The 12492-nt window shown below is 42.5% G+C and overlaps 1 protein-coding gene across 6 annotated transcripts in view; it reads right to left on the minus strand.

The window, feature by feature from the left end:
* The window catches only part of LOC139550704 (microtubule-associated protein 4-like), a 75561-nt gene that overhangs the window by 61015 nt on the left and 2054 nt on the right, over positions 1–12492 (minus strand). For all 6 annotated transcript variants that reach the window (XM_071361789.1, XM_071361788.1, XM_071361787.1 and 3 more), the window contains exon 2: positions 341–519. In XM_071361789.1, the coding sequence (XP_071217890.1) occupies positions 341–515 (175 nt within the window). In that variant the 5' untranslated portion in view covers positions 516–519. The remainder of the gene's footprint in view (positions 1–340; positions 520–12492) is intronic.

Genomic DNA, 12492 nt, shown 5'->3' on the forward strand with positions numbered 1-12492 from the left:
TCAACACATTCACATGATTCAACACATTCAACACATTCACTTACACAATACACATACTATACACACAGAGTACTGTATATGCTATATAAAAATAGCATATGTGTATGTTATTTTGTATGCATACATGAGATATGGATAATTTGCATAGATACAAAGGATTACATTGGGGGAAGGGATTTCAGCTGTAAGGCATGCAGCTGCCATCCAGCTATACATCACAATGTTTGCCTTTACTGAGTAAAACAACCAGCAAAATCCTCTCACTGGATTGTCTCTGCTGCCCCAATTCTCTATGGGTTTTCCCAATACCACAAAGTCTGCATCCTGCATCCCAGCTTACCTTTCCCATCCTTCCCGTCCAGCAGAGGGCGGTAGTCTGTCTTTCCTACAGTCTCGCCCACTTTGTCATCAAAGGTTTCTTTCTCAAGGGAGGCCATGAAGTCCCTCCTCACCAGGCTGTCCGGTCCTGACTTAGGCGCCTTGTCCGTGAAAGCGTCATGCAAGCTCAGGTCCATTATCCTGAAAGGGAGAGACCACAGAGGTTAGAAGTCACAGGTCATCAGCATCATCACCATACACATTATTATCATCATCCATCAGTACAAGATTTGGTGCTAAACCAATACTGCATTCCTCCACAACTGCATACTGGTTTTCAGGCCCACCAGTCAAAGCTCATATTGATGGCTGAGCTTGGCTAATGGTTGTCACCATATGTGCACCCTACTAAATCCAGCAGCAGACAAACCACTGCCTCTTTATCATGGGGGGGTATTTAGGCCAAAAGGTTATCTCCCAGTGGGGGATATAGCCTAGCTGACAGACACCATCCCCCAGCCCACAATAAGAACAGGGTTTGACCAAAGACTGGGTTATTGCTGGCCAAAACTCATGGGTCTACATCGTGTCATTAAACTAGACACAGTGGCTCTGGGAAGAGACCAGAACAGGGTCCATGTAAAATCGAAAAAAGTCTGGAACCGTAAAAGATATTAATGAACGATGTCACCGGGGCTAGTCCGGGGCTAGTCCGGGGCTAGTCTCCTCCTGCAGTCTCTCCCACATCCTCTTTCCCCCACTGCAGCTAGCTGTCCTGTCCTCACCCTACATTAGTACCCACCACCACTGCAGAACACATTATAAACTAGGCCTATTCAGGCCAACAGACAAGTTGTCATGCTGTGGTTTTTGCATTGCTCTAATTTCTCACAGGGCACTATCTGCCTGTAAAGACCCCCGTAGTGATCAGCTACTGACAGAGTCATGCTCTGCTCTCTCCTCTCACAGCTAGCATTGCCTCCTTCATGTGCCACTATTATGAAAGTTTGCTGCAGTGCCATGCAGCTCACTTAGTGGGGCCAAGCTCAGTTTGGCTTCTTTAGTTATTTTCATAAGATATCACTGCTCCTCTCTGCTATCTCTGTGTGTCTGTGTGTGTTTTATCGTCGGCCATCTGGTCCTACCAATAAATCACCACAATATTTGGCCTTTTCATGGTTTGAGACATATTCTATCTTATTTTTGGTACAGTAACAACAATTATGCAACACTAAAAGTGTTGCGTTATTTGTGTTGCATTATTGCATAGCTGCAAAGAAATCACACAAATATTACTTGATGTTGACATAAATTGGGTAGTCATATTTCCACTGATTTTACAGTATATAACATAATTCATTGATTACTAATTTCTCCCTGGGTCACCAGACTGTAGTTAGAGGGTCAATTATAAACACTTCAGGTGAGTAACAGCATCAAACTCTGTGTGAACCACTGCTTCATGAGCATGGAAGAGTGTTCCTAGTTTGATATAAAAGGGTGTCAGTGTTCCGATGAACCTGGAAATTAGACTTCCTGGATGAGAGTGTTGTAATCGATATGAAATCAGCATGGTTGAGGTGGAGTTGTGAGAGTGAGATGCTCTCTGAGGTAAGAGCAGACACACACCTGGGACTAATAAGACATGTTCAGTCGTTAACCTGCACCAGGTGAGGCGTCAGGTGTTGTTCCAGAGCGCTTCCCATTGAGAGAGGTGGTTCCGACCAGCAGCTGTGTAATCAAAGCCAGTTACTGGCCACGTTCCAGGTCATCTTTTTTGTCGCTGTGCAGAAGACTGCAATAGGCTATCATATGAAAGTGGTTTCCAGCTGCTGATAGATCTGATAGCCTGAGCAGTGCAATAAAGACGACCTGGAACCCCACCACTGTGTCCCAAAAGGCAGAGAAGCCATTCGGGTGTACTGAACACATACAGTACAGTAACCAATGAATGGAGAGTACTCACTACGCCTATGCAAAGAACCTGAAGGGTTCACTGTCTAAACCATGGAAGTTATTCATCTAATGAATTACCCTGGATTATAATTTCTAATTATTGTAAAAGAGGGTAGCTATTGCTACTTTGTTGCAAAACAGCATGCTTTTGTTTGCCTTAAGTGATCCAGCCCTGCGTGCTACAGTGCAGTAGGGGATAGAAGCATCCAAGCTTTAGTAAGAGGGAGGACATTCTCCTCTCTTCACAGTGCACCATTTACTCCTCATAATGAGTTTATCTTTGTGAGAAAGACAGCGAAACTAATACATACGTTGAGAGCTGCTCTACACAAATGGTCTATCAGTAGAACTCCTCACACGCACACCCACATCTTCATCCTTTTTCCCTCCGTCCCCTCCACTCATCACGCTCTCTTCCTTCACACATGAACAAACGATCATTGTCCGGACACTACACAAACACACACATCCACAAACACACAGGCACACACAAACAAATATCTCCATGCTGCTGTTGTGCACCAGCCTGCAGATTTGAGTATGTACAGTGTTTGTTGGCCATGGTTGGAACTGTGCCCCATTGTTTTGGGAGCAGCCACACTAAGTACAGTAGGAATAGTCAGATCACTACATTGACACACTTTGTAGCAACTCCTAGGAGAGAGAAAATACTGCGTGACACACATAAAACTCATCAAAATTCACTGTCAAAAAGCGGCAAACAAGCACGCATTCAGGCAGGACCACAGCAGTTAATAAAATAGCTAAATCACAGCTCAGCTTTTGTGCATCCATCCAATGTAGGAAAGACGCATACAAACATCAGATTCATGTCCGTGGGTCGCTCCACCAACTGAGTACTTTTTGGGTAGTGTAACTGAAAAATAAAATGTTTCATAATTTTAACATTCTGTAATAAAGAGGTTAAATAAAGAGTTCAGTAAGTGCCTACTAAGTGCCAAATAATATAACAGGGTTGACAGTAACGGGGTTGACAGTAACAACGTTGACGAATTTCATCTTAAATCAGCCATACATTCCCTTGCGAGAGGAAGAATGGAAACTAGTCTGCAACAGGGAGGGGCTTCACCAAACAAATTCAATTGTTAAAACATTTCCAGCCTGTCTATCTATGGGTAACAGAGTTGACATGTTATGCTCAATCCTCTCAGTTTTACACCACAAAACACCAGAAATTTTACAAAAAGGATAGACCCAGCTCACCTGCTTTTATACTATGATTTGCCTATTAGATGTTCAATGTTTCTTTTGAAAATAACTTTTGAAAAGGAATAGTTTCATCATATTAAAAGTTCAGTTCAGTTCACGTAACAGGGTTGACCATAAAATGAGGGACAGATGAATTAATCACTAGATTTATTGAATTTTGCATGTGGTCTATATTAAAGTTAATTTCATTTATTCGATATTGGTGCACAATTTATACCTAAAATATCAAAGGGGTACTCTTTTCGTAGAACGACCCCCCTCTTTCTGAACTCAATCTCCACCTCCAAATCTTAATCACCTCTGCTGTATTTCATTTTATACCCCTCTTCCTTTAAAAGTTCTGCTTACCATATCAGTCTTTCTTCTCTTCAATCCGTTATGTTCTCTGATCCCCATTCAATCAATTAGGCTGTCTTTTCTCTCTTCTAATGAACCCTGAATTTAGACTGTTTCAGAAGCCTTTTCCCTTCTATATACATATTTTTTTTCATTCAAAGAGAGTTCTCTCTACATCTTTGAAGGTAACTCCATGCATTACAATTATTCCAGCACAATAACAATATTTAGTAACAGTAATTCATAATACAGAAACAATCTTTTCATGCCCATCCACCCACCTACTACCCCACCATCCCACCCACCCATCTCTTCCCTATGGTTGGGAGAAGAGCGGACAAATCATAACATAAACATGAATAAAAATAACACAAAATGTCACGCCCTGACCTTAGAGAGCTTTTTATGTCTCTATTTTGGGTTTGGTCAGGGTGTGATTTGGGTGGGCATTCTATGTTCTGTATTTCTTTGTTTCTGGCCGAGTGTGGTTCCCAATCAGAGGCAGCTGTCTATCGTTGTCTCTGATTGGGGATCATACTTAGGCTGCCCTTTTCCCTCTTTCTGTGTGGGATCTTGTTCTTTGTTTGTGTGCAGGTAGTTTGCACAACGAAGCTGTTCGGTCGTTGTATTCTTTATTGTTTTTTCTTTTCTAAAGTTTCACTTCGTTAATAAATTATGTGGAACTCAAAGAAAGCTACGCCTTGGTCTCATCCTTCCGACGACACCCGTTACACAAAAATAAAACACCGAAAAATAAAAGCACACAAAAAAAGGAGAAATACAATTATTCAAGCATTAGTATTAAATAGGTTGTGACAGTACATTTTGTAGTATACATTTAGTGGTACAACATTCTATCTGCCACACACCATTGTCTTACCTCATCACATGATTAGGTTCTGGACTGCTACATCCCCCCGTCTGACTGCTACCCTAGACCCACTCCAATTTGCATACCGCTCAAACAGATCCACAGATTATGCAATCTCTATTGCACTCCACACTGCCCTTTCCCACCTGGACAAAAGGAACACCTACATGAGAATGCTATTAATTGACTACAGCTCAGCGTTCGACACCATAGTGCCCTCAAAGCTCATCACTAAGCTAAGGATCCTGGGACTAAACACCTCCCTCTGAAACTGTATTCTGGACTTCCTGACAGGCTGCCCCCAGTGAGGGTAGGTTTCAACACATCTGCCACGCTGATCGTCAACACTGGAGCCCCTCAGGGGTGGGTGTTCAGTCCCCTCCTGTACTCCCTGTTCACCCACGACTGCATGGCCAGGCACGACTCCAACACTATCATTAAGTTTGCAGATGACACAACGGCGGTAGGCCTGATCACTGAAAAAGACGAGACAGCCTATATGGAGGAGGTCAGAGACCTGGCCGGGTGGTGCCAGAATAACAACCTATCCCTCAACGTAATCAAGACAAATGAGATGATTGTGGACTACAGGAAAAGGAAGACAGAGCACGCCCCCATTCTCATCGACTGGGCTGTAGTGGAGCAAGTTGAGAGCTTCAAGTTCCACATCACCAACAAACTAGAATGGTACAAACACACAAAGACAGTCGTGAAGAGGGCACGACAAAACCTATTCCCCCTCAGGAGACTGAAAAGATTTGGCATGGGTCCTCAGATCCTCAAAAGGTTCTATAGCTGCAACATCGAGAGCATCCTGACTGGTTGCATCACTGCCTGGTACGGCAACTGCTCGGCCTCCGACGGCAATGCACTACAGAGGGTAGTGCGTACAGCCCAGTGCATTACTGGGGCTAAGATGCCTGCCATCCAGGACCTCTACACCAGGCGGTGTCAGAGGAAGGCCCCAAAAAATTGTCAAAGACCACAGCCACCCCAGTCATAGACTGTTCTCTCTGCTACCGCATGGCAAGCGGTACCGGAGCGCCAAGTCTAGGACCAAAAGGCTTCTCAACAGATTTTACCCCCAAGCCATAAGAGTCCTGAACAGGTAATCAAATGGCTACACGGGCTATTTGCATTGTGTCCCGACACCTCCCACCCACCAACCCCTGCTACTGCTACTTTCTGTTTATTGTCTATGCATAGTCACTTTAACTATAACTACATGTACATATTACCTCAATTAGCCCGACTATCCGGTGCCCCCGCACATTGACTTTGTAACGGTACCACCTGTATATAGCCTCGCTACTGTTATTTTCACTGTCATTTTACTGTTTTCTTTTTATTTTATATTTCTTTACTTATCTCTTGTTTACCTAATACCTATTTTCTACTTAAAAATTGCACTGTTGGTTAGGGCTTGTAAGTAAGCGTTTCACAGTAAGGTCTACTACACCTGTTGTTTTTGGCGCTCGTGACAAATAAACTTTGATTAGATTTGATGTAGAGCTCCCCAGTTGAGTGCAACTTTGACTTCAATTTCCTATTTAACATAAAGGAGCATAATTCTGTTTTATGCTCAGATTGAGTGTAAAAGCCTGAGAGACCCAGCTGGTTCTGCTGCATGGGGATTAGTGCTAGCTAGAGTCAACCCTAGTCCCCACTTCCACATGCAGCCAGGCCCTGTTATATTATATTCACTAAATCCCCCCTCTGTCTGTCACGCAATCATCCCAAAAACCACAGCAGGCCTCCGTACTGTAACACACAGCATTGCTTAACAGAGTAATACACATAGTGGGCCTAGGCCAGCAGCTTGGCAGGGGATCCCCGGCTTTATCCTACCATCCAAAACAACAGCATTGTTCGGGGGGGGGGGGGGGGGGTTCTTTTTACACAAAATGCCCTCAGTAAGCCTCTTTTCCCCCCCTCACATCGCCATATTGTATTTCCCCCATATAACCGTAAAATGCATATTGATCCAATAGTTCACACAGCAATTGAAGTACTGTACTCACCCACTTTCAGTCACTATATTGACAGATACTGTACGTGTCAGCTAACCTCTAACTGCCAACACTAGATGACTAACATAACTACACCCACTTACAGACCTTTGATCCGCTGCACTAGGTTCATTCACAGGTGTTTCCACACTGATTTGAAGAAGTTATTACAGTAGTATGAGTCACCTGATTACAGTACTATTGGCCATTCAGCATTAGTTATGTCTACATCACAGGAGGTTGGTGGCACCTTAATTGGGGAGGACGGGCGCGTGGTTATGGCTGTAGAGGTATTAGTGGAATGGTATCAAAAACATCAAACACATGGTTTGATGCCATTCCATTCGCTCCGTTCCAGCCATTATTATGAGCTGTCCTCCCCTCAGCAGCCTCCAATGGTCTACATCTATACATCTACATTATGAAAACCGAAACTGAACCGAAACCGCACTAATCACTCAGTACTAAGTGGTGGCCACGATTTATATAGGGGAAACACTGCAGACTCAGTGGACCATAACAGTGGATCATCATAGTGGACCATAACAGTGATATATATCATCAGTGACAGAGCACAGAGTAAAAGATCAGCACGGGTTCACAGGTCACTATCTCTCTGGCCAAATGGCCTTTTTAATATAAGTTTCCACTTTTTGTTTTACCTTGTGGGTTATTTAAACAGCAGTTAATCTCTATAATTGCTGTGCTGTTATTTTAAAACTGCAATATGTCACTTTTGAGGAACCTGACCAAATTCACATAGAAATGTGAGTTATGGATCTGTCATTCTCGTTGAAAGCAAGTCTAAGAAGCAGTAGATATTTGCTAGGTGCGCTATTTCTATGGTTCCTGTTCCTAAATTTTGTTTTTGCGTCTTTTACTCTCGGTTTTGTACACCAGCTTCAAACAGCTGAAAATACAATATTTTTGGTTCTGGAAAATATATATCACAGCTGTCACGGGTGTCGTCGTGTGATGAGGAAGAATCAGACCAAAGCGCAGCGTGGTAAGTGTTCATGACTTTTATTGAACTGAACACTGAAACAAAAATAACAAAGTGAATAACGAAACCGAAACAGTCCTGTCAGGTGCGGAAAACACTAAACAGAAAATAACTACCTACAAAACATAGGTGGGAAAAAGCTACCTAAGTATGGTTCCCAATCAGAGACAACGATAGACAGCTGTCCCTGATTGAGAACCATACCCGGCCAAAACAAAGAAATACAAAACATAGAAAAATGAACATATAATGCCCACCCAAATCACACCCTGACCAAACCAAAATAGAGAGTAAAAAAGCTCTCTAGGGTCAGGGTTCTCTACACTATACTTGCTTGTATTGTCACATAAACTGACATTTTAGCAACCAGGAAATGGTGGAGCAATTTCCGCATTGTGCATCTTTAAGTGAGGGGGCTAGCTCTCTGACCCAACATGCAGTTTAATGTCAGGGCATAAACAGTAGTCAGCCAGTCAGCCAGTTATGGTTAATCAATCTCTTCTTTTGTGAGGGTTAATCTCAAGAGATTATCCTTAAATCAGCAGGGTTTCCCAAACTCGGTCCTGGGGCCCACTCTGGGTGCACGTTTTTGTTTTTTGCCCTAGCACTACACAGCTGATTCAAATAACCAACTCATCATCAATATTGTATTACTTTAATCAGCTGTGTTGTGCTAGGGCAAAAACCAAAATGTGCACCCAGGGTGGCCCCATAACCGAGTTTGGGAAACCATGCCTTAATGTGTTAAAAGTGTTGCCAGGTCTCCTAGTGTTCGTCATGAGTCTGCATTTTTATGTCTCTCTCATGCATGATGGGCACCAGCTCTGGTTACTGCTGATATAATGCTTTGTCACCCTGTCTCGTCCTCTCAGGGGAGACACACACAGTCCCTGAAAACAGTCACTCAGTCACTCAGTCAGAGCACAGTGGTGAGGTCTGTATTTACCACCAGTTTGTGAACACTCATCTAAATCGACACGCGCGAGGACTGGTTGTGAGGAGTGTGTGTGACAACCACCTGACTGTGCATTGTCCCTGACCCTGTGGTTACTGACCTGGTCCTTTATGCATAGTGATGGATTTTACTTTCTCATTCACACTCACATGTTCCTCTTGGCAATTACCATTCCTAGTCTAGCTTTCACGTTAAAAACTCACAATCATGTTAGATTCATAACACTCATCATGACAAGAAGGTACAGTATTTCAAAATGTATTGCAATGTTACAACTCCTCTATTATTCACGGTGACACTAGCAATGACTGTTAAACAGCCATCACTAACATTGAGTGGCTGCTGCCAACATATTGACTCATCTCTAGCCACTTTAATAATAAAAAATTGGATGTAATAAATGTATCACTAGTCACTTTAAACTATGCCACTTTATATAATGTTTACATACCCTACACTACTCATCTCATATGTATATACTGTACTCTATACCATCTACTGCATCTTGCCTATGCCGTTCTGTCATCGCTCATCCATATATTTTTATGTACTTATTCATTCCTTTACACTTGTGTGTATAAGGTAGTTGTTGTGAAATTGTTCGATTACTTGTTAGATATTACTGCATGTTCGGAACTAGAAGCACAAGCGTTTCGCTACACTCGCATTAACATCTGCTAACCATGTGCATGTGACAAATAACATTTGATTTGATTTGAGTAGCAAGTGTGTAAACCACCTAACTAAACAAGTCCTCGACATTAGTCATCTCGGAAATATTTCTCCAAAGAACCCATTTTCAGACTGAGCCATAGTGACATCCAATGGGGATGACATCACATTCTACTCATTTGGATTCTTCTCAAAGGCCCTGGCTCCCAGCCCTCCTCATTCTGCACCCTCACATTGCCTCTATTGTTAAGCTCTCTGGTGTTGGGAGGACAAGGCCACTGTGAAAGAGGAGGGCTGGTGTTCTCGTGGATCACAGTGGACAGCATCTCACAGTGGAGATGATGAGGATGGTTTATGACAGGAAAGCTAGACATCACAACAGATCAGCAGACCTTGACCTGACACCAAGACCATGCAGCGGACAAGGAAACCGCACGCCATGGCATACTGAGCTTCCCCCCACAACAAACATATAGTGTCACTTGGGATTTACCTCACTGTGCTCTCACAATGGGGGATCGTTTTACTGAAAATAGAAAGTTCCATCCCTTTCATGCAAAGCCAACTTCAATATCACTTGAGTGATTTTCCCTGTACCACACATCTCCACTCATAGTACCATAGCAATCTGTAAAGAATGACTGACTGGCTGTACCACACATCTCCACTCATAGTACCATAGCAATCTCTAAAGAATGACTGACTGGCAGTTATTTGCCTCTGCATTGCTTGTGAACCTTGATGGACAGACACTGCTGTGCTGTCCAAGTCCCTCTGACTCTGTCTCCCGTAATCTGTGGAGGATTGCACTATAATCCCACCATTCCAGGCGACTGAGAAAGAGAGATTTTCTTGTATGGCATACATTAGGCCAGGGATGGGCAACTGGCGGCCCGCGGGCCACACGGCCCCCCTTTTGAAGGCCCTCGGATTAATTTCCCCCACAAAAATGTGGTTGTGTTTCAGCAGTTTTACTCTTGTTATGTCAGTCACTGATTGTCAGTCAATTACCCATGTCAGCTAAAAAGTTATATATCTCTAAATTAATTTAGTGGCCAGCTATATAAACTTGTTATCTTGGCCAGGGGGCCCCCATTGATTTTGTTAGGTAGTCTCACTGAGATCTCATATTAAAAACTACAAACATTTCTCTCCACCCTATGGCAAAATGTCTAGAATTGCAAGAAATCTGCTGTAAAATAGCAAAATTTCCTCTCCAACCCATAGCAAAAATGAGTAGAATTGCATGAAATGTATTATAAAATTGCTAAATCTTCTCTCTGCTCCATGGCAAAATGTTTAGAATTGCACAAAAAAAGTCCTTATTGTCTGTCTATCAAGGCCTATTTATCTACAGTATCTATCTAACAATGTGTATTTGTCTGTCTGTCAGTCTAAATAATCCTTGTTGTGTGACAAGACCAGTGTTTACCACTAGCTCTGGCTTTCGGCTATACAGCTGATTACAGACTCATTTTCAGCTGGGTACTTTTTCCATTTCAATTAACTAGGCCACTTTTACATTTGCTAGTCAGAAAAAAGTCTGCCGAGCCCTCTCCCAATAGAATAAACAACATGCATCTTCTAGAGATCTACTGATAGGGCCAGCGCCTGTCAATCACAAACTGAGCGATGACAGGGAAACACTGCTGGTTTGACAGTCTGCTGTCTGTCCCACCTCTCGGTACAAAAGTGTGCAAATTTGTCATCAAGGCAAAGGGTGGCTACTTTGAAGGGCCTAAAATCTAAAATATATATTGATTTGTTTAACACTTTTTGGGTTACTACATGATTCCATATGTGTTATTTCATAGTTTTGACGTCTTCCCTATTATTCTACAATGTAGAAAATAGTAAAAATAAAGAAAAACCCTTGAATGAGTCGGTACAAACGTTTGACTTGTACTGTATATCCTTGTCATTCATAAACATACAATGTAGTTATATGTCCATGGTATCGCATCGGGTCAAGTAAACTAAAGATCTCTTTTGTCTTTTTTATATTTGTTTAACTAGGCAAGTCAGTTAAGAACAAATTCTTATTTACAATAACGGCCTACCAAAAGGCAAAAGGCCTCCTGCGGGAAAAAAAGGTCCAAGCATCTTCGACAGAGGGGATCAAGCTGATTCTATACCATTTTACAGAGAACAGTTCATGAAGGAAGGCTTTCTCATTAAAGTTTTTTAGCAAGCGTCTATGACAAATCAGGACAGGTCGTTTTACTGAGCAGCCATTACGAACACAGGCTGTAAAACAGTGATCACTAAGGTCATTACAGAAAACACCAGACTGATACCTATCAGGATAATGTGAGGATAACAAATACGCCAGACAGTGACATTGAATTGTTACTTCGGGATTTCGGCAATCTACTTCCCTAGAGTCAGATGAACTCATGGATACAATTTGTATGTCTCTGCAACAAGTACTAATGAAGTTAGAGGTAGTTTTACTAGCATGCTAGCAGTTACCAAAGACTTCCAGTCATTGCGCTAATGCTAGTTAGCAACTGCGCTAATGCTAATCAGAAACTTCCTTCAAACTGCACGCAGACATAAAAATGGTATCCACAAGTTCATCTGACACCGGGGAAGTAGATAACGGGCTTCCAGTAGTATCCCTTTAAAGTGAGTGACTCGTCAGTAGCCTACCAAACCACATTGGTAAGAGAGCCGTTCATTTGGCTCCCTAATTTGCATATTGGTAGGCTTTTTGGAAATTATCTGCAGATAAATAATGAAAACATTCCATAAAGATGGTGAATCCTCCTCACTAACAATAGGCAAGCTAGAGGAGAGAGTATAAAATACCTCCCCTGCCAGAATCAATAAACCTGGGACTAAAAATCAAAACAAAGTGTATGGGCTAAAGCTGACTTTTTTTGCAGGACAGTACAGAGGGCATAGTTCACAATGGATACAGAACCATGCTTGCAAAACACACAATACATGCATGGTATGGCTGCAGTCACATAGAGGGGGGTGGGGGGGCATTGTGTGTTATTTGTCTTCTCTGTAGAGATGAGCCTTCCAGTGAGCAAAATTATGTTGACATCGGTTCTGAAGGAAAGTTGAAAAGACGTCTTTTCCGGACATTGAAAATACGTATTTTCCAGATGTTGAAAACACATATTTTATGGAA

Source organism: Salvelinus alpinus, chromosome 23 (genome assembly GCF_045679555.1).
Source record: "Salvelinus alpinus chromosome 23, SLU_Salpinus.1, whole genome shotgun sequence".
Lineage (NCBI taxonomy): Eukaryota > Metazoa > Chordata > Actinopteri > Salmoniformes > Salmonidae > Salvelinus > Salvelinus alpinus.